We start from the raw sequence: 22,222 nt of genomic DNA on the forward strand, positions 1-22,222 counted from the left end.
CTTGCGTATTTGTTTTATATATATATATATATATATACACTGAACAAGATGAATGTATTCCTTTCTATAGAAATATAGAAAATAAAATCAGCCTTTTTATCAGATTAACTTGAAAGATTAAGATGAAATTGCAGCCTTAGACATTATTATGAATTATTATGAGTAGCCAATATGTGGATGTTATTGAATATGTGCAATAAATAAACATTGATATTCAAACATTATTTCTGTTCATTCTTCATGTCTGGAATATTAATAATTAAAAAAGCAATGTGAATATATATAGTCATTCAATCCACCTTTTTCCTGATGTAAAAATGGGAGCCGCCATTTGTATATTCTATGGGTCTAGATTCTGGTATCATTGGCGTCTAGCTATTTTTAGATGTACAAAACAGTTTGTTTTGCTGCTTGATGTTGACAGTTGATGTGTCCTATCATATTATTTTAATCTGTTAATTTTAATTAAGAACACACTGGTTTGTACTGCAAACAGTTTTACCATTTACTGCAAATTGTTATTTCCCTTGTTATTTACCTATAGCGGCTAATGAAACGGAAGTCTCACCCATAGGGTTACTTCCGCGTTGAGGAAAATGGATACAATTCATTCAGACTCACAGATTCAGAAACACAGATTCGTTCAGTAGATTCACAACCAATGAAATGCTTTTGCACAGGCCGCTCTTCAATGCTATACCAGCTTGTGCTATAATCATTCTGTGGAAGCATGGAAAGCCATTAAAGCATTTGGCACTTTTCAAGGAAGAAACTTCAGTGAATTAAAGATATGATTCAGTGTTAGAATGATTCATTCACGTAAAAGATTCATTCTGCACACAGATTCATTCATGAACCACTAACATAGAGCAGCTCTTAATAGTGATTCTGGCCTTAGCAGACAGCCATATACACACACAGATGAGGACTGCACATACAAAACTGTAAATGAGGATGATAATGGTAAAAGAGAAGCATAAAGTACATAGCTCATGCTGCTCTAATTGGCTTATTGATGACATCAAGTGTTGTTTACATTCAAATGAATCTCAACATTCTATATCAGTACAGCAGCTTGAGCTGATATTTGAAAATCAACACAACTGTTTCTGAAGCCTTGAATCTGATCACAAGCTCTGCTACAAGCTCTTCACGACTCTACAATTTGGTGAGTGTCAGTAATTTGTTGGGTTTGTGAAGTTTTTCTTGATTCATTAGCATGGAGCAGCGTCGCACAAGAAGAACCAGGACTCTTCCTACTCATCTGAGGGGATTCGTAGTGGAGGGTGCCTCTTCCATTCGCGACCCATGTGAGCTTTCACAGCGGGCAGCTGTAATCAGGTTGGACCACTCTTACAGCTGCATCTCTGCGAAAGCTCGAAGACCCAAAGGTCTGGAAGAGCGCTACCTAAAGAACGCTGCTGTCCTTCCCGACATCTGTCCAGCAGCATCAGTCTCTTCAGTGACACCTCTGTGTCAGCAGGATGAGTCTGTATCCATTCACGGCTGCAATGTCCAGGGCTACCAGGACATTTACCACTCTGTGGTTGAGCCGATGATGAAGACACGCGGTGGTGGACGCTGTCGCTACAGCCTTAAGCTGGGACTGAAGATTAAGCAGCGTCTATGGGAGACACTAAACTGCCCCTCACTGGTGGAGACAGAGCAGCCTGATGGACGCATCCTGATCACCCCAGGCTCCTCCACAAACAACGGAAGCTTTGCCCCTCGAATTCACGTGGACATCAGCGAAGAGCCCTTGCCCGAAGAACCCAGAAGAAAGAAGCCCAGACACTGAGGCATCAGTGTCACATGGAGCCTGAAGTATCTCAATACTGTATATAGTTACAGAGTAAGTTTATAGTTTGTAAAGTAAGTTTCATTTGTAAGTTTTTGTTTGTAGAGTAAGTTTCATTTATTACCTTTATAGATAGTTTTCAGCACATTTTCTGATTGGTTTTCATCACTTTGATACGTGGTTGTCCGGGTGTTTTGAATGGTCTCCTGTACGCTCACATGGTTTTGCGAAGGTTTTCTGCTTGGCTCTTTGGTTGTTTTTATGGTTGCTGGCCTCCTCCGAGTGTTTTTCGTGCATTGCTACATGGCTGTTAGTTATGCGTTGTTGTTAGTTATGAGTTGTTGGTTGAGTTGCGGTTGGTTTTAAGAGTTCGGTTAGGGTAGGTTAGGGTCCCTCACATGGTTTGCAGCTTGACGTGCTGTGAGGGCTTGTGTGCATCAGTGATGCTGAGAGCTATGCCACTGGTACTTCTACTACTGGTAGGTTCTTCCATAGTGAACAGGTCTCAGCTGAGATGCCAGACGAAGACAAACCACCTAAATCTGGACAGCAGCAGATTGGTCTGATGTTCCTGGCAGAAGATCATCTTATGTATTAGGGTAAGTTGGATAGACTTAATAATAGACAGTGTATAATAGCTGCCAATTTAAGATAGCTATTCTTTTTGGGGTGAAATTGGGGTTTATGAAATCTGTAAAAGTTTGGTTTCAATTTATAAATAGCCGATTAAAATAATTAACCACAATTACTTTTCAGAGTTAATCAACATTAAATATTTTTAAAAGTACTGAAACCTCCAATTGTGGTCAAAATGTAATTTGCAGTATACAAATTGTTAACTACCAAAATAAGAGGGATCACACAAAATGCATGTTATTTTTTTATTTAGAACTGACCCGAATTATATATTTCACAAGATGTTTACAATACATACAGTCCACAGCAGACAATAATAGTTGAATGTATGTATGTATATATATATATATATATATATATATATATATATATATATATATATATATATATATATATATATATATATATATATAAAAAAAGATCAATTTCAAAAATTTAGATATGATTGATTCTAAATACTGCTACCTGGATGATCTACATATTTATTTAATTTTTTTTTTTATTTTGTGATACAGTAGCTGTTCCTAGGTCCTTAGGATCTTTTCAAACTGAGGACAATTGAGGGACTCATACACAACTATTACAAAAGATTCAAATGGTCACTGATGCTCAAAAAGGAAAAACGACCACAACTGTAAAGTAAAGAACAAAATAAACTAAATCTGTAACAATATGTTATTAACATCTTGCTAACAAAGCCTTACTAAAAGTCAAATAAAAAATAAATGTGAAAAAAAAAAAACTAAAATAAAACGTAACTAAACATTTAAAGCATAAAAACTAAACATCAGAAGCTCAAAACTAATGCAGTGTTAAAATTAACAGGACCGCAAAAAACGGAAGTTCTGGAAATATTTTTCTTCTTGAAAAAAAATAATAATATAAAAATCTTACGTAAAGAGTTATAAACAATGAAGCAAACTAAACAGCTACAAGGTGACTCAAAACAGTACACAATTTGATTTTATGTCAATAAAAAACCTATAAGATGTGTAAATTGCAGTTGCAAACAAAATAATCTGTGTTGGTTTCTAAGCTACTGTCCAGGACCTGTTTATGCTTCTCAATGCTGTAGATAAATGTCTCTTTAAAATAAATACAAGCAAATGTTCCAGGGCTCCTAATCAGGGACAACCTTGAAAAACACAAAACCCAATTAAGTAAGATCAGCACATGATTCATAGATATACTTAAATTTTTTATTCTCCAATGTAAATCATGCATTGTGACTTATAGAGACTCACCTCCTGGGACTGATCTGCAACGTGTCTAAAGTTACAGCAGACAATGTCAATAAAATAACCAATTAATCTGTGGAGCAGACCTGTGTAAAGGAGCACAGGACAAGAAAAACCTATGAAGCTACACCTGAACCATGTTCACAAAAGTCCTTAGATGCCAACAACACTCTAATAATGCATTTCATGAAATCGATACGTTTAATAATATTTGCAAATTATGACCATAAACAATATAAACATCTACTGTAAAGCCCCTTTCACACTGCACGTCGGACCCGCAATATTCCCGTAACATTGCCTGGTCGCCTTCTGTGTGAAAGCAACCACGTCCCGGAATTGATTACCGAATCGAACCCGGGTCGGGGACATAGTAACATTGCGGTAATCGATCCGGAACGAGCGCTGTGTGAACAAAAGCCAGATCTAATTCGGTATCGAAGTGATGACGCGCGTTATCGCGCGACTCTTTTACCGGCTGTTTTGAAGGAAGATCAACATTCGCGACGAAAACATATGTGCAAACTGTAATGAAGAAGAGATCAGTTAGTTCCTCACTTTCCGCGCTGACGCAGAGATCGTTTGCTTGCTTCAGTTAAAGTATAACGTTCCAAGCGTTGTCGACTCGTACATTACACGTCACGCGCTGATGTCACGTGTCGTTACGGGATCTTCAGGGGTTGTGTATGAAAGCACGCACATATACCGGGTCATCACTGGCAGTGTGAAAGTGCCAAATCTAGCGACCAGGGAGCAATTACAGGAACACTTTACCCCTGTATTTGCCGGAATGGCAGTGTGAAAGGGGCTTAATTGATTTAGTCTTTTATTTTATTTGTATAACCTGTGAAAGTTACCTGATGTAGAAAAGATTCCTCCAATTATGCCACACAGTCTCACAAGGAAAACAGAGAAAGGCATATGCTCCTCTGTCACCCTCACCATTAATGGACACAGTTTATATTTAATAAAGATCCCAGATATACCATGACTGCCCTTCTCATTGCTTACAACACGCTCCTATATGACAGACAACATGACCATCAGCAACACACACTTTCACACACATGTACAAATGCATGCACAAATCCCCTAGAACCTACCTGTTCTGTAACAGAAAACTGGTGCATGTTTAATGAAACATCTGATGTGTGCAGCTTGGTGGGAACAACTGTAATAAAATACTGAAACAGCATATTTTCTGAAAGAAGAAAAAAAAACGATTAAGAAGTCTTACAAGCAATGTGTTGGTATATATTGTGTGTACATACAGGCGTTCTCTACTTATTCTACTTATTCTAGGCCTATCTGCATATTTGCATACATGAAATCAATCTAATATCTGACTGCATATTGTGCTGGGGGCTATTGTTGGACAAACACTGAAATATACAGTATAATAAAAAGACCTACGTTCTAATGTAATTTTTTCCGTGCCATCAAGGGGATTTATGTGTCCAGGAACATCGTTTCCAAAAGATAAATTATCTATTCGATGTGAGAAGTTAAGAGCAGCTGGAAAAATGAGAAAGACAACTAAATATAAGGATTTGCATTAGAAAACAATAGAAAATAACATAATATATATATTGACAAGTGTGTAATTCCAATACAATCTTCCAATGATATTTTGATGAATCTAAAATAAAAATAATTACCTTAATAATTACGGAGTAAAACTTACCTTCATTTTTGATTAATGAAGCAAAATGGGCATGGCCTCTGATAGTATCAATTGGTCTATCAGCACAGAATCAACAGGTCATTTAGGATACATCTTTATAACGGCTAAAGTACAGCTGTATTTCTGTTGTTAAAAAAGCTTATACTTACTTGCCCAATATGATATGGAAATTTCCTGCCACTTTACTGACATAGATTTTTCCATGTATCCTACATGCATTCTGGGAATTGGATGTGGTATCATTTCTGTGCAAAGAAAAAAAAAAAGCACCGCATGATTAACCATTCAATTAATTGTTAAAAACGGCAAAGCTTGAGCTCTTTCATGTTTGATCAAATCCTTAATAATCACTGTGCATGTTGGATTAAATAGTATAACAATTATTTAAACAGATGTACTGTGGAACTGGGTCAGAAAAGTATCCTTTCAGCGCTGATTTAAAGAGTACATCTTGAAGTGAATGATCTTCCCTCAGTCTGTTTTGAATCTGATGTAATATCCTTAAAAACAAGAATCAGAGATGAAGACTTACTGCATATATATTGTCTATTTTATTATATAATAATTGTGTATTACTACAATATCAGTGATTAATAACTGAAAAGGATGTTATACATACTGATACCACATTTTTTTCTTTGGAGAGGGCTCAAAGCTTACCTGAAAAAAAAGAAGAAGAAGAAAACAGTTGCTATGGGTTATGGTAAGTTGTCTAGTTTAATCTGAAATGCAGCAGATGGCTTGAAGTCACTTACATCATCATATTTAAGTTCCTTTGATGCAACGACAGCCCCAGCAATATCCAACACATCTGCACCCACTCCTATACAAAAATATGGGCATAAAACCTTTGACATGGGATAACTTGATTCAGAATAATTAATGCATATTTATATATTGGCATAAAACTATTTGAAAAAAATATATATACAATGCATAACAGATGTAGGCTACTTACTTGAACATTTCATTGCAATCGTGATGTCAATTTTTATTTTCAATTTACTGTCAAAGACAAAAAAAAAAGGCATAAAAAAGAAAAAAACAGTTTAGGTCTTTCAAATTCTCTAAAAAACGTGTTTGACAAATCTCAATATACAAATGAAAGCATAACAAATACTGTATACACACCTAGTAAAATCGGTGTCTACTTCATATTCATATTTCATCCATGAGTCCTGGTATACAAAAAACTCGGAGATGGTCAGAAGTGCCATGAGGATGAATACAATCAGTGACACTTGGAAGAGAACCAGAAGTCTTAATCAGTAACATGCGCTGTAGCTAACATCTGTAATATTCAGACAGCAAATGAAAAAAATTCACCTGTGCCTCCAAAAGCTGATTTTTCAACATAGCTCTCTGGAACTTTAGGAAAGGCATCAAGTTCTTTGACTAAGTTGATAGTACTTCTTCTTCTCAGCTTGTTCATTGTTTAATGGATGTCTGTACATACAGTATTTATCTCAGTCCTGTTCATGCAAAAATAAGAACCCTGAATAAAGTCACATTGTCTGGCCATCTTTGTCACTTTAGATAGAAATAGGTTAAGTAAATTTAAATGTGTACAGTATTTTGGATGTTTTCCTTCCACTTTCCCTGTTATGTCTTGTCTAAATTATTAGATGAGTGAGTTAACATCTGTTTGATATCATAGGTACACAAATGCAAATTGGTAAACATATAAAACTTTAGTTACAGTATATTAATGAACACACTTGTAGTGCTTGTTTTTCCTGACATAACAGCTAAATACAAGCTAAATGCTAAACAAGATCATTCTTCCTGTTCACCCAATTGAAGCAATTGTGCTATTAAAGTAAATTTCTGCACAATGAATTTTAAAAAACAAACTGACACTAAGCCACAAGAAGACTTGTGTGAATGTGGACCAAATCTTTGTCTTACCTCTTTCTGAACACCTTTAAGATGAAAGTTTGAACACTTCTCAATGAGACCGTCCATTCAAATGCACTATTTTGCAACCACTGCCACGTTGTGTGACAGCTGGTTTTTCCAGTTAAACAAAACCCAGAACAAGTCTTCTTTTTTTCAAGAATCTGCAGATGCTTCGTCCAAGACTCACTGGAAACTCAGTGGCAATTTCAGTATGAAATAAGGCTTCAATCAAAAGAAATACATAAAGAAATGTACACCTCTTTACATATATAAAGACATTTGTTATAGTTAGAGGACACTGTGCACAAATTTTGACAGGATTAAGAAGCTGAAAGTGAAAGTATGCCAAGTTGTACAAACTGCTTTTGGTGTAAATACACTGTGTAACTCAATAGCACTTAACATCAAGAAAAAAATACTATGACAATAATTTAAAACAAAATAATTTTAGATAATTGTTGCATTTACAAATGTAGATGGTCCAAAAAGTTTTTTTTTTTTTTGCAGTTCAATTTTTTAATTATATCAGTATATTGAAACATTAGTGTGTAAAGAACAGCAAAAAAAAAAAAAAAAAAAAAAAAAAGGAAACAAAAAATCTTTACAGCCTTCAATCCTGTCTGATGTATTTTTATTTTATTTTAGAGATTTCTACAATCTATGCATATTACTTTTTGTCTCATATTTAGCCTACTTCTATATTTAATTAAAATCTCATTTTAATATACCATACTGATGTTTTTTTTATATCTTAATTTATGACTGTAACTGTTTTATATTGTCTCGTCTTATATTTAAATTAAAACAACAAATACTATGTGCACGTTTTAATACATTCATAAATAATAATAATAAAAAACGTTCCTCCTTCGAGTACAAAATATATTGCACAACATTGACTCTTTTGGTAGCCTACTAATCATAGACAGTAAAAGCCAATAGCAGAATGTGAAAAGCTTACGGTCTATGGAAAAAAAAAGTTCCTCAGTCACGTGGTGAAGCCGTGAGGTCACAGCAAGGTCGTTCAATTGAGCATGCGCACTGAGTTCATTTTACTGCGCGACGACTGCTCCTGACAAAGTGAGGAACATCCTTCATCTCCGCTTAAAATATTCGGTAAAGTTCTTACATACTTTCCCTATTAAGTATTTATCCATATGACGTATTAAGTCTTACCCAACAAATTTAACAAACTAAATGGTATTATATATTATAGATCAGTGTATACGACACGTGAACAATAAACGTGATATGTCGATTTACCTAGCAGCAAGCCACGTGAGATGTGAACAGCATTAGGTTGTTCTCAGAATTAATACTGCCATAAATATATTAATATCACTGTATTTTGTAGTTATTTCAGAGAATATAATGTGAGTTTTATCTAGGAATGTATTTTGTAAATTGACATACAAAACCAGAAGGAACTTATGCCAGAACATACGTGACCCACCACATGCGTTAAACATCGTGTGAGAGCTCTTGTTTGAGATACATTTACATACATTACATTTATTCATTTAGCAGACGCTTTTATCCAAAGCGACTTACAGATGAAGACAGTGGAAGCAATCAAAAACAACAAAAAGAGCAATGATATATAAGTGCTATAACAAGTCTCAGTTAGGTTAACATAGTACACGTAGCATGGGATTTTAAATAATATAATAAATAAAAAGAAAACATATAGAATAAAAAATATAAAAGAATAGAGCAAGCTAGTTAGATGTCTTTGCACATACATAAACACACACACACACACACACACACACACATACATATACAATTGCATAATAAATGAAAATAAAATACAAAAAGATTAGAAAGGTAGTTAGATACGTTACTTCTGAAGCTCTAATCAAACACACCTGAACCAGCTAATGAAGGTCTATGGTTTTGCTTTAAAAATGACAGACAGGTGTAACCTTACTGTAGCTGAGTTTGAGCTAGACTCTGCAGGAAGTTGACTCTCCAGCAGCAGAATTGACTAGCCTTGCATTATTATCCCAAATACGAACACAATGACCAGTGGTACTGATTAACAATGTATTTCGCCTCACAGTAGGACTGAAGAAGAATGAATCGAGCCTTTACTCAGACCCTAATAAGACCGAATCTCCCTTTGAGGAGACCTGCGACTGGACCGAGTTCACTTAACACTCCTAGAGGCCCAGCACCAACATTTCATGAGCTTGCTCAAGAAAATCTGCTAGCAAGTGACATTCTAGATGGTATGGGTAAGGTGTTTTTGAAAATTACACATGAATGTCAAAAAAAAAAAAGCACTGTCCTAGATAATGCTCTTTTCCACTTCTTTAGGTGCTGTGGGTGATGCCGTTAGAAAGGAAAATGTGATTTCGGCAAAAAACAGTCAGAATGTATGTATGTGATAATGTCGGTGTGTGTGTGTATATATATATATACACACACACACACACACACACACGCGCGCGCGCATGTAATTATTACAAAAATATATGTATATATAAATTTTAAACCTAATATTTCTCAACACTTTGACATTGGCTATAAAGGGTTAGTGCACCCAGAACGAAATATCACTTATATCAAGTTGTTTCAAACCTGTCTTAATGGGGACTAGAAACTATTTGGTTACCCACATTCTTCAGAATTACTTCTTTAGTGTTCAGCAGAAGAAATAAATTCATACAGGTTTGGAACAAATAATAACAGCATTTTCATATTTGGATGAACTATCCCTTTAGGCAGAGATCAGAGAGCATTCTGTAGTAGTTAAAATGTTTCATTTTTCTGCAGTGTGGAGATTTTTTGTCTCCCCCACAGACAGCAGGGTCTATGGTGGGCCCGCTGGTAAAGTTGTGCAATTACTGCAGTCACCAGGGTAGGTTACTTTGCTTTATTTCAGTATTCATAATTTTTTCATTTTGTAACACTGCAAACATGATTTTGACACTATTTTGTATTGTTTTCCAGTACAAATATCTAAATTGGCATTGTTAAATCAGGATACATTTACTTGAGAAATAAAACTACTTAAGATATTTAGAAAATGCGATCAAATTTAGTATATGTGTAAAACAAAATCTAAGCTTTTGTTCTTTACCACATTGACAGATTTGTCTTGTTTTAAGTATACAATTTTTTTTAAAATATTTATTGGAGTAATACATCGTACATGCATTTTAAAGTAATTGATTTCCCCAACAAACACCACTTGCAGTGTTTACATGAAAGTGTAAAGATTAATAAAAATAAATAAAATAAATGGATATGATGGCGTACATGCATATGACAGTTAGTTTATTTTATATGATCCTCTCATGTTAATTAAAACATATACTCCATTCTATCACCAATGTTGGGGGTACGAGTTACGTAATCAGTTAACTAGTAACGTAACGCATTACTTTTTAATTTACAAGAAAATATCTGAGTTACTTTTTCCCATTTATTGACTGACAAGTCTCCTGTCCCCATATTGGGAGAACTCTGAAGTACAGAGGCGTTGTGTGTACTTGTGTGAACATGTAGTGCTAGACTAAATGTGAATGTGCATTAAAGCTGCGGTAGGAAACTTTTGACGCTCTAGCGGTTAATAAACAGAACTGCTTGTGTCTTGCTGAAGAACATCGTAGCCGGAACTACTTCTCTCTGTTTATGTCTATGAAGAATCACAAAGGTACTGGGTTACTCCGCCGCGGTACCCCCGAAGCAATCTAAAATAGTCTGAATATAAACACTTATTATAGGTGCACCCTAGTGATTCAGGACAAGCCAAAAACACGGTTTGGAAAATGGATTCATGGTGTACTCGCTTATTATATACATTTTTCTACATTTTGAACACAAACAAAGTTATGGACCGCAGCTCTGATTGGTTATTTTTTAACGGTAATCCCGTTTTATTAAATAATATCTTTGCTGCTCCCCTTTTATGATCCAGTTCAGCCATACTAATAAGCAAAAATGACTTTAGATAAACTGACAATTGTGCTTCAATGTTTTGTTTTTATTGCTGAAGAGTGTTGAACCTTCTTCTCCTGTGTTCTACTGTACAGAAGCATATGTACTTTTTCTTCAGCCTGCGGTTTATTCATAGCTCTTTTTGGTGTGAAAGGGCATTTACATTTGCTATAAATAGTACTACTTCTATTAAAAACAATTAAGCCCTACTCATATTTAAAAAGTAATGCGAAGTAACGCAAAAGTAACGTAACATTACTTTCCATAAAAAGTAACTACCGGTAAGTAATGTAATAAGATACTTTTTCAGGGAGTAATGTGATATTGTAATGCAATACTTTTAACAGTAACTTTCCCCAAGATTGTCTATCACACACTTTTTTTTTTTTTTTTTTTTTTTTTTTTTTTTTACACAATACTTTTTTATAATTTTTTTATTATAGATCAGTTGTAATGGAAAACAATTTTTTTTTTTTTTGCAGTGCATATGTGAAAGAGTCCTGTCCACTGTTACTGGTGCCTTATCCCTTTTAAATGTTTTGATGAGTAGAATGAGTAGGTCATTTGTGATAATTATTTTATATCCTCTTTAGGAAATTTCAAGTGCACTCGTTGTAAAAAAACATGCTACTGTTCTGTAGCTTGTCAATCTCAGGATTGGAAAGCTCATCGACATGTCTGCAAAGCTAGCATCTCAGAAGTTGCCAGGTACTAGCAGGGATGTTTTCTCAATATTAGTGTCATTTACATGATCATTTGTAATGGTTGCCTTTTTTTTTCAATCAGTGAGAAAACGAAGGAATCCACACCTATGCCAAGTGGAAATGGACTTGGTGGCCTTCAAGCTAAGGTATTTCATTGGTTGCTATAGTGACTTTTACAATAGTTAGTTATTCCATCTAATTCCTTCATAAGCAGGCATCACTTTTATTTATTTTTTTAATAAAGGAAATCTGTGTTGATGTACAGCCAAAGAGAATGTATCGACGTGATTTGCGCAAGAATGTTGTTTCTAAAGGATCTGAGATGCAGGTAATTCTCATAATTTGGGTCTATATTGGTTTGTGCCCCATAAAACAGATATTGTGGCTCACAGTGGATCTTTTTTGCAGGGTACAGTGATTGATTTGAGGAGCCCTGGGGAATTTTCCATTCACCTGCAGTCAGCAGAGATGATGGAGTCCCTGAAAAACATCACCAAAGAGCTCCAGAAGGCTTATAGCACTTCATTTGCTGCTGAGTACAAGCCTGAAGTTGGGGAGCTCTGTGGAGTAAAATTTTCTCTTGATCGGGTGAGGCAATTTTTTATTTTTTTGTTAAATTTGTTACGTTTGTCTTGGTTCTTTTTTATTTTTTTATCATTTTTGTTCCTGTGTATTAGTGGACTGCTTAACAGGACAATGGTATCATCAATTTAAAAACTTAGATTGTAGTGAATATTCTAATGCTCCGTTTGGTCTTTCATGCTGATTTAGAACTGGTATCGAGCTGAGGTTCAGTCAGTTGATGTGGCCCGCAGAGTTGCCAGTGTGTTTTACATCGACTTTGGAAATGAGGAGAATGTTACATTTGACAACATAAGGCCTCTCTTCGAGAACATTGATGCTGCACCACCATTTGTGAGTTGTATCTCCTTTTCATAATACATTATTATTATAATTTAATACTTTGATGATGCCACTATGTCATGCATTTATGTGTCTGACAGGCTTTGCAGTGTTGTGTTGCTGGGGTAAAGCCTCTGACAGGAAGTTGGACTGGCGAATGCACTATTGCTGTAAGGCAGTTAATTGCTGGAAAGATTCTCACTTTCACAGTGTTGGATATCATGAATGATGGAGCTCTGCTTGCTGTAGATGTTCCTCTAAGCACTCTTGGTATGGTATTCATGTTTCATTGCAGTGTGGCTGTTTGGAGAGTTTCGTGTGAAATGCACAAGACTTAAATAGATCTAATTTTGTTTCACAGGTAAATACATGAGCACTTTCCTGATAGAGCAGGGGTATGCTGTAAAGGAAGATGTTTCTGTCAAACTACAGACTGAACACGACATCAGTGAGAGGCTTCTTTATCTTGTCTTTTATGAAATGTTTCCCTCCATTCTTTGTTTTTCATCTCCGTCTATTTGCATCTTCCTTCAGATTCATTGATGACGGCATCCTTTGAGAACTTCAAGCGCTTGTCTGGAGGAAAGAATGAGAACTCTGACGCCAGGCCTCCAGAGCCATTGACTCAGGGAGTGGGTGACACATTCACTGCTGTTGTCACCCACCTCCAGTCTCCCTCAGAGATTCTCTGTCAAAAGCTTGAAAATACGAGTGAGTTTTCTGCAACTCGGTATAAAACACAGTTTTATCTCCATGTCATTATTACTACATGACATTTATTATACATGCATTACCACTGAAAAGTTATTTAAATTGTAATTTTTTCATTTAAAAATTGCATTTAAAAGCTGCATTTATTGGATCTAACTGCAGTTAAAACAATAATATTGTCAATGTTTAATACAATTAATAATACAGTAATACAACATTTATATTCATAGATTCTTCAGTGTCACATGATCCTTCAGAAATCATTCAACTATGCTTATTTGTGCTGATTTATATTTGTAGAAGCAATACTTTTTTGTGTAATAAAAAGAACACCATTTGTTTGAAATAAAAATCTCCTGTAATATTATAAATGTTGTTAATTGTCACTTGTGATCAATTTAATGCATCCTTGCTGAATGTGTTAATTTTTTTAAATTATGGGAATTTTTTTAAGCTTGTTGCAGTATTTTAGTATCATCTGTCGTTTCCTGTCTTTATAAAGTATATCCTGTACTTTCATTAGGTTCAGTGTATGATGCATTCTTCGTGTATTTAGGTGTAATCCAGCAGTTGCAGGTGAACTTAAGGGAGCACTGCTCAAACACTCCAGCCAGTGAGAACTTCAGACCTGCTCCAGGAACTGTCTGCTGCTCGCTTTTCTCTGGTCAGATTTCTCTTTCCTTTTTGATTCATGTCCAAATGTCCATAGTGCTCCTTCTCATTCGGTGTAAGGGATTGGGTGCACTTGAATAAAATAAAAACAAATAAATTTGATGTCTTCTGAACGGATCTCCATGTATTACAGAAGACAACCAGTGGTATAGAGCTAAAGTTCTCGCATATTCCTCGGAAGATCGTGTGTGTGTTGGATACATAGACTTTGGTAACTCTGAGGAAGTTGAGTTAAATCGCCTACGACCAATCAACAAAGAGTTGCTGTCTTTGGCAACTCAAGCAATCCCTTGTTCTCTAGCAGGTACAGTACAATGTTTCATTCACTGATTTCTAATTTTGTGCATGCATGCAAATCTGTATATGCAGAGCAAAAGGTTTGTTTCTTGATTCATTAAAGGGATAGTTCACTCAAAAATTAAAGTTCTGTCAATAATTACTCACCTTAACCCTTTAACATTCATATTGCTTTAGGTATAAAGTGTCCAACAGGCACCTGGTCAGAGGAGGCCATTTTGATGGTGAAACGCCTAGTTTGCAACCGCTTCATTCGAGTTGAGATTCTGGGTAAGAAGGATGGTAGGGCACTGGTGTCCATGATTGATGAGTCCAGTGACCCTCAGACCAATGCCGCTGAGGTGTTAGTTAACATGGGTTATGCTGCCATTGAAAGTATGGAGACAGAGAAACATGAACCGACTCAAGCCTCCTTCCCTGAAATGCCCTGTGAGTGAAAATCATTTATTTTTTAAAGGATCATTTTAAAAAATTATATGTGTGTGTATTTTACTCACATTTTATTTTATTAGCCCTGAGTCCACCTGTTGTTGAGAAAATGGTTTGGACTTGTGCTGAACTTCCCTTTGATGGCCAGAAGGTGGAGCTGGTAATCAGTAGTCTGAAGAGCCTTGATGAATTTTACTGTTACAACTACAGCAAAGCAGGTGCGGTTGTCCATCAGTATTATTTTTTTCTGTTTTATGGGTCTCATTACATATGTGTTTGATATTAAGTATTGTGTCTGGCAGATGCACAAATCCTGACAGAGCTGTCCTATGAGCTCATGAAGCACTGTGAATTGGAGAGAGGTTCCTTCACCCCCACTGTGGGAGAACCATGTTGTGCTCTATTTACAGGTGATACTGATTCAACCTTCAGAAGCAAACACACTTACAATGAAAGTAACAGAAACAAACCAAAAAGTATGGCTGTACTCAACTAAGGATTTTTCTGGTCCAGTAGTAGTCGTTCATTTTAAGCATTAGTAGACTTAGCGTGCGTTTATCAATAAACCATCATTATAATGAGCCTTTAATTGCAAACATAGCCTAATGCTGTGTTCACACCAAACGCGAATAGAGCGTAAAATTTGCATCTAGTTTGCCGCATGACCATTTTGAGATTATTCGCGCGAGTAATTAGCTTCATTCGCGCGTGAAATTAACTTCTCAACAGACGCGAATTCGCGTCATGGGGGGGCTTCTGCCAGCTGAGTTCACGCAGCATTTTCAACCGCCATTTTTATTCCGATAATTTTCAAAATATTACTGTTATTGTGTCATGAAATGTAGTTTTAAAAGTATTTCAGGTGAGAATGTAGTTGTTTTAAACTCAAATACGCGGTTTATTTATAATGACAGGGTCAATTTAAAAAATGTGTTTCGCCGATCTCGGAGATGAGCTCCATGCGATCAGCGGGAGATCCATCATCATATATCCGCCGAGAGCAGCCTCACCTCGGCTAAATCTTCTGACATTTGCCGCTGGTTCTGATGTCTCTTTAGTGGTTCAAGATAAAATATAATTTGTTTGGGTTAAAATTAAACGTTTCTTATCTTTGGCCTTTATTCAATTTATCTATTATGTTTTTTTTAATATATATATATATAGGTCCTTTTTATTCCTGTCTCTATAGAAATATGAACTTTTGTCATATAGCTCCGGTTGACTGCTCACTGACAACATCAGTCGTTCCTGTTTGTTGAATGAGTGGAGAAGGGTATTCCTGCACAACCAGAGGCTGCAGGAACATACTGTTGAATGAGTGACTCTTGCAGGCTCCTGATTGGTTAACGCGGCGCGAATTGACGCCAAAGTCCACATTTTTCAACTCGGGCGGCAGACGCGAAAATCAAGGCTCCATTTGTGATTTTAAAAATACTGTAACAAATGGTAATATTGTATAATGTTTTCTGTTTCTATAAATACAAGTTCAATAGAACAGCATTTATTTAAAATAGAAATAATGTGCAACAATGTCTTGTAAAAGTCTTTACGGTTAATTTTCATTAAATTGATGTATCCTTGCTTGGCTTGCAAATGGGTGGAAAATGCTGATATAATTATTGAAACTTTCCATAAATGTTTGAAACTTTCTGGGATTTTTTTTTTAAATTTTTTTTTAAACTTTCAGAAATGTTTGGAAAGTTTCTAGAAATGTTCCCCCACTATGCAACCCTAATCCTTGCTTAATAAAATAAAATTTTGAGAAAACAAGACAGACTATTGTACAAAAACGATTTTCAATGTTTTTTTTTTTTTTTTAGGAGATGCTCACTGGTACAGGGCCATGGTATTAGAAGTGTGTGGAGAGGGTAAGGCCAGAGTTTATTTTGTGGACTATGGGAACTCCTGTGAGGTGGAGGCAGCACATCTAAAGGCCATCACACCAAACCTGCTCAAACTGCCTTTCCAAGCAATTCGTTGCTGGCTTGCAGGTTTGCTTTCTCCTTTGCTGTCTGTTTGTAAATTATGTTTTCCACTCATTAACATACAGTAAACAAATATGTATTCTCTAGAGCCTGACCGATATGGGTTTTTGGGGGCCGATACCGATATTAGGGAGTAAAACTCTGGCTTAGTGTTCCTGTGGCTCAGTGGTAGAGGATTGCATCAGCAGCGCTTAAGGTTGTGGGTTCAATTCCCAGGGAATATGTATACTAATAAAAAGAAATGTATAGCCTGAATGCGCTGTAAGTCGGTGTTTGTTCATATTCACCGATATATATGGGATAGGCTCAAATCCGCTGATAAAATCGGCAAAACAATATATCGGTTGGGGTTTAGTATTCTCAGTATGCAAGTATGAATTCTGTATATTAAAATTTAAATGCATTGTACATATGTGTGCAGGAGTGGAACCAGTGGAGGGTCAGTGGACTAAAGAGGCAGTGCATAAGTTTCAGGGTCTCTGTGCTGGTCAGCCATTGAGTGGCAAAGTTCTGTCCATCACTGAGAAGGGTTATGGGGTGGATCTGGAGATCTCTGGACAAAGCATTGCTGCTGTGCTAATCTCAGAGCACCTAGCTAAACCTTGTGGACAGGTGAACCAGCCTCCATTGCAGCCAGCTAAACCAACCAATCAGATTGAGGATCTTCCCACCCTTAAACCCACTGATCAGAATCCACCTGCTAAAGAGCCTTTGAAAGTGAACAAGGGAGTTGCCAAAGACACAGAAGATTCAACCTCATCAAGTAAGTTAGCATAACTGATGCTAAAAACTTTTATATATGCTTTAAGTAACGTATCAAAACTGTTTTGTTATTGCTATTACTAGTCAAATGCAAGCTTTTTTTTTTGTTCTTGTGAATAATTAAATGTTTACTGTCATATAGTTGGCTCTTTTCCTTTGAACTGGAAAACATTGGAGCTGTCTTGCACTGACACTTTCCAACCGAGGGTGGCAGCAGTGATCAGCCCTAGTCTCTTTTACATAATGAATCCTGGACAAGGTTTGCACTTGTATTACATTTAAAGCACAAAGTCTAGCTAGACAACTATGATCAATGTTGTATTAACTATCATAGCATGGCCATTAGAATTATCATGCTTTATATTCAACTGATTTTGTTTCCCCAGTGAATGTAGAGGGTCTGAAGACTGTTATGACTGATGTTGCGAAGTACTGCAGCAAACACCCAATCCTCAATCAGTGCCCCACTTTACCAGGAGCAGCTTGTTGTGCACAGTTCTCCGGTCAGTTTCACTTTCACCTATGGATTTCTAATACTAGTTTAAATAGATGGAATCCCCAACTTTACATGATGTCTAATCTATATAGTAAATATTTTTAAAGAACCAGCAGTATTTTATAGCTTATGCTTCCTTTCAAAAGATTGGGGTCCATAAGTATTTTGTTGCCGAATAAAATATAATTTCTTTCAACAAGAAGGAAAAAAGTTGATAAAAAAAAATGGCAGCACTGACTTTTACACAGTTGGAAATTTATATATATTTTTGCAAATAAATGATATAGTTTAACTTTCATGACATTAGTTCATGGTTTCATGACAAAATTACTATACTATAATATACTTAGTTAAGCAGGTATTCGTAATAAAACATTCCAAAATAACTCTTTAAAGTAATAGGTAAAGATTAATTTGTTGCATTCTTAAAAATTCAACTATGATCATTCAGGTGACAAAAATTGGTACCGAGCAGTTGTGTTGGAGGTAACAAGCAAGCATGCACATATAATTTATGCCGATTATGGTAACATGGAGACAGTCCCTGTCACCAGTATCCTTCCCATCACCAAAGAACTTCTCCAGCATCCATTCCAAATCGTCAGATGTTCACTGGCAGGTAAGCTTACCACCTGAACTCCTCTACATGCACAAATCCTTGCCAATATTAAAACCCTTGTAGGTCAGAGGACCGATTAAGATTTCTTATTTTATTTATGTTGAGTCATTGTTATGATCCTGTTTTTTTTTTTTCTTCACAGGTAAAGAGAACTTCCCCACAGTGTGGCCCACTGAAGTTTTGGAACTCTTTGGGATTCAGTTGAGCGGAGGTGTCCTGGCATCTCTGCAGGGCTTTGATGGGACCTCCAACCTGTTAACCCTTACCCAGCAATCTGGTCAGGCTGACACAGACATTAATTCCATTATCCTTGGAGCTCTGCAGAAAGGACAGAGCAAGGCTAACTCAAAGCCACCTGCCATTGTTGTTGAGGAGAAAAAGGATGTAGATCAGAGGAAGACACATGCAGTCAGCTCGATCAAGCCCACAGATCATCCTCAATCTACAAACGTTGAGAAACCACACCTGGAAGATAAAGCCCCACCTTTAAATGACAGCGGTAGGCTTGTGCAACCAGGTGAGGAAGTAAACATTGAGCAGAATTCATATTGCCAAGAGATGTATTAATTCAGGCATTTACAGGGCTTGCGCAATGAAATTGTGATGCACAGGTGCTGTTCCACCTGGTGTTCTCAGCTGTAATACAAAGGTGTTATTTAAAATGAGCCTTGTCATCATATCCAGGAGAGCAGTTGTCAAATTTTTATGTCTGATTTCAGCAAACATGTCCAAGATAATGACTGAAGTGGTATGCACTTATAAAATCACTTATAAAATATTGAGCATTGTAAAAAGTATTGAGGTTTGCAGTCAGTGACCGTATATTCTGAGTGGTTTGGCATGGCGCATGACCAACTGCTGGTTTCTTAAGTGGCAACCTGATATACCTGTATGAGCTTTAAAAAGCAAATGAATGATTTTGTGAATCTACACAAGTTTTGTTTTATCTTCCAGGTCCTCAAACATGCTGCTGTCATGAGCTGATACAAAAGGTTTGGAAATTTATTAACAGGTGCATCTCAAAAAATTTGATTATCATGGAAAAGTTATTTTATTTTTGGTAATTTTATTCAAAAAAGCTAACTTTATATTCTATATTCATTGCTCACAAACTGAAAATATTTAAAGTTTTTTTTTTTTTTTTTGTATCCTGATGGTTGTGACTTACAGCAAAGGACAATTTAAAATTCAGTATCTCAAAAAAAAAAAAAAAAAAATCTCAAAGATCAGTCAAAAAAAGATTTACAAAACAGAACTGTACAAGATCTCCAAAGCAGGGTTAATTATGCACTCAATACTTGGTTGGGGCTCGTTTTGCCTGAATTACTGCTTCAATGCAGCGTGGCATGGAGGCGATCGGCCTGTGGCACTGCTGAGGTGTTATTGAAGCCCAGGTTGCTTTGATAGTGGCCATCTCCTCTGTATTGCTTGTCAGATTTGGCTTATCTTCCTTTTCACAATAGCCCATAGATTCTCTGTGAGGTTCAGGTTAGATGAGTTGGCTGGCCAATCAAGAACCGTAATATCATGGTCAGCAAACCCCTTGGAAGTGGTTTTGTCACTATGGGCAGGTGCTAAAGTCCTGCTGCAAAATGGAATCATCATCTCCATAAAGCTTGTCAGCAGATGAAAGCATAAAGTGCTCCAAAATCTCCTGGTAGTTGGCTGCATTGACTTTGGACTTGATAAAACACAATGGAGCAACATCAGCAGATATCACAGCTCCCCGAATCATCACTGACTTCAGAAACTTTACACTTGAAGCAGCGTGTATTCTGTGCAACTCCAGTCTTCCTCCAGACTCCAGACCTTGATTCCCAAATGAAATGCTAAATTTACTTTCATCTGAAAAGAGGACTGGACCACTGAGCAACAGTCCAGTTCTTTTTCTCCTTACCCCAGGTGAAATGCTTTTGATGTTTTTTTTGGGTCAGGAGAGGCTTGGTTCTAGGAATGTGACAGCTGTAGCCCTTTTCCTAAAGATGTCTGATGCGCTTACTCTGGCTTCACTCCACTCCTTGTGAAGCTCTCCCAAGAATCTGCTTTTCCTGACAATCTTCCCAAGGCTGTGTCATCCCTGTTGCTTGTGCACTTTCTCCTACCACACTTTTTCCTGCCCGTCAATATAATTTTGAATGAATATATTTTGATACAGCACTCTGTGAACAGCCAGCCCTTTCAACAATGACCTTCTGTGGCTTACTCTACTTCTGGAGTGTGTTGATGATTGTCTTCTGTCAGTAGTCTTTCCCATAATAATGTTTCCATGTTCTAAACTACCTCAAGAGGTACTCAGTATTTATACTCAATTAATCACACTAATTAAGCTCAAAATGGAATATTCAAATTTTGAGATACTGAATTTTTAATTTTCCTAAGCTGTAAGTCGTAACTATCAGAATTAAAACAAAAAAAAAAATCATATGTGCAATGAATCTACAATATAAGAAAGTTCGTTAAAAAAAAAAATTAATTACAAAAAAATAAAGACCTTTTCCATGATAATCAAATTTTTTGAGGTCCACGTGTATTTTATTTTTTAAAAGCCAGTACAGGCCAATATTCATAGTTGACACAAATAGGACTGTCATTTTAGTTTGTTTTTTAAATGTCTTTCCCTCTTTCAGATTGACCACATCGAGAAATTGATTCTCCTCCTTGTGAAACAAGTTGGTGGAACAAAATAGTAACCCATCAGGATCTTCAGTGTCAAGTTCAAAACAAATGGCCACTGAGTTCTTTTGAGTTTTTGAGTTGATGTATCATTTGTCAAACCATGTTTGTAGTCTTTAAATCAGCACTTGAGAAAATAGATTTTATACGTATTAAGGCATGGGTATTTTATTTTTCTTATATTGAAGCAATATTACTATTGTTGGGGTTTTATTACATAATGTTAATGCTTTTTATTTCTTGAGCCAAAGGAAAAAACTATTAACCGTGAATTATGCAGCACTGCCATTCAGTTTTCAAGTTCTACATGGTCAGTTTTTTGTTTATCAAAGGCCAGTTTTGTTTGTGTCTTCATTAAAAAAAATAAATAAATAATTCTTCAGAATGCTCGTATTTAATGGTCATGCTAGCCTTTACAAATGGCTGGATTTAGCAAAGGAGCGAACCTTTTTCACAATTTATTGTCATTCACTCATCCACAAGTTTCAGACTAGTAAGACTATCTTTCTTAGGAGCCACATACTTATTGAATATCTGCCTCCGTTCACTATTTGCTTTTATTGTATGAAGAAAAAAAAGCTATGAATGTGAACAAGCCCTAATTAAGTTTTCCATGGAAGAAAAAAACTTTTTTGTTGAATTATTATTGTAATTTTATGCAAGAGAAATTTGACACTTTTTAATAACTTTGAGAGAATTTGGGTCTTGGATTGATTTAAAAAAAAAAAAAAAAAAAAAAAGGGCTGTGGAGTGAGTTGAATGAGGATGAAG

The 22,222-nt window shown here is 36.1% G+C and overlaps 2 protein-coding genes across 4 annotated transcripts; one reads left to right on the forward strand and one right to left on the reverse strand.

The window, feature by feature from the left end:
* Window positions 1-2,907: 2,907 nt before the first annotated feature.
* si:ch211-225b10.3 (endoplasmic reticulum-Golgi intermediate compartment protein 2) lies at window positions 2,908-7,440 on the reverse strand. Its single transcript, XM_052570795.1, has 14 exons — window positions 7,265-7,440; window positions 6,683-6,828; window positions 6,488-6,596; window positions 6,315-6,361; window positions 6,112-6,179; window positions 5,976-6,016; window positions 5,755-5,856; window positions 5,506-5,601; window positions 5,357-5,412; window positions 5,086-5,187; window positions 4,776-4,873; window positions 4,530-4,692; window positions 3,679-3,758; window positions 2,908-3,569 (listed from the first exon to the last, which is right to left on the reverse strand). Exons 2-14 carry the CDS (start codon window positions 6,786-6,788, stop codon window positions 3,555-3,557), a joined length of 1,083 nt encoding a protein of 360 aa, XP_052426755.1. The 5' UTR covers window positions 6,789-6,828; window positions 7,265-7,440; the 3' UTR covers window positions 2,908-3,554.
* Window positions 7,441-8,248: 808 nt separating this feature from the next.
* LOC127969202 (tudor domain-containing protein 1-like) lies at window positions 8,249-21,836 on the forward strand. Of its 3 annotated transcripts, none has more exons than XM_052571004.1 (25): window positions 8,249-8,371; window positions 9,318-9,492; window positions 9,575-9,633; window positions 10,034-10,118; window positions 11,794-11,908; window positions 11,987-12,050; window positions 12,149-12,232; window positions 12,313-12,492; window positions 12,676-12,819; window positions 12,909-13,077; window positions 13,169-13,255; window positions 13,342-13,518; window positions 14,075-14,182; window positions 14,324-14,494; window positions 14,665-14,916; window positions 15,000-15,134; window positions 15,219-15,326; window positions 16,737-16,907; window positions 17,323-17,664; window positions 17,806-17,922; window positions 18,050-18,166; window positions 18,611-18,778; window positions 18,921-19,295; window positions 19,733-19,770; window positions 21,406-21,836. In XM_052571004.1, exons 2-25 carry the CDS (start codon window positions 9,333-9,335, stop codon window positions 21,463-21,465), a joined length of 3,486 nt encoding a protein of 1,161 aa, XP_052426964.1. In that variant the 5' UTR covers window positions 8,249-8,371; window positions 9,318-9,332; the 3' UTR covers window positions 21,466-21,836. The 3 variants fall into 3 exon arrangements, with proteins under 3 accessions (XP_052426964.1, XP_052426967.1, XP_052426965.1); XM_052571007.1 differs by having other exon boundaries at window positions 12,170-12,232; XM_052571005.1 differs by having other exon boundaries at window positions 9,318-9,486.
* The last annotated feature ends 386 nt before the right edge of the window (window positions 21,837-22,222 follow it).

This window comes from Carassius gibelio, chromosome B12 (genome assembly GCF_023724105.1).
Source record: "Carassius gibelio isolate Cgi1373 ecotype wild population from Czech Republic chromosome B12, carGib1.2-hapl.c, whole genome shotgun sequence".
In the NCBI taxonomy this organism is placed as follows: Eukaryota; Metazoa; Chordata; class Actinopteri; order Cypriniformes; family Cyprinidae; genus Carassius; species Carassius gibelio.

Bases quoted from the DNA above. Each gene is read 5' to 3' on its own strand.
- si:ch211-225b10.3 (XM_052570795.1), bottom strand. From the start codon at position 6,788: ATGAACAAGCTGAGAAGAAGAAGTACTATCAACTTAGTCAAAGAACTT. The intron at 6,362-6,487 runs GTGTGTATACAG...TGTCTTTGACAG, and splicing joins GTAGACACCGATTTTACTAG to TAAATTGAAAATAAAAATTG. The intron at 4,693-4,775 runs GTAGGTTCTAGG...TCTGTCATATAG, and splicing joins AGTTTTCTGTTACAGAACAG to GAGCGTGTTGTAAGCAATGA.
- LOC127969202 (XM_052571004.1), top strand. From the start codon at position 9,333: ATGAATCGAGCCTTTACTCAGACCCTAATAAGACCGAATCTCCCTTTG. The intron at 12,493-12,675 runs GTGAGGCAATTT...ATGCTGATTTAG, and splicing joins TAAAATTTTCTCTTGATCGG to AACTGGTATCGAGCTGAGGT. The intron at 13,078-13,168 runs GTATGGTATTCA...TTTGTTTCACAG, and splicing joins TGTTCCTCTAAGCACTCTTG to GTAAATACATGAGCACTTTC.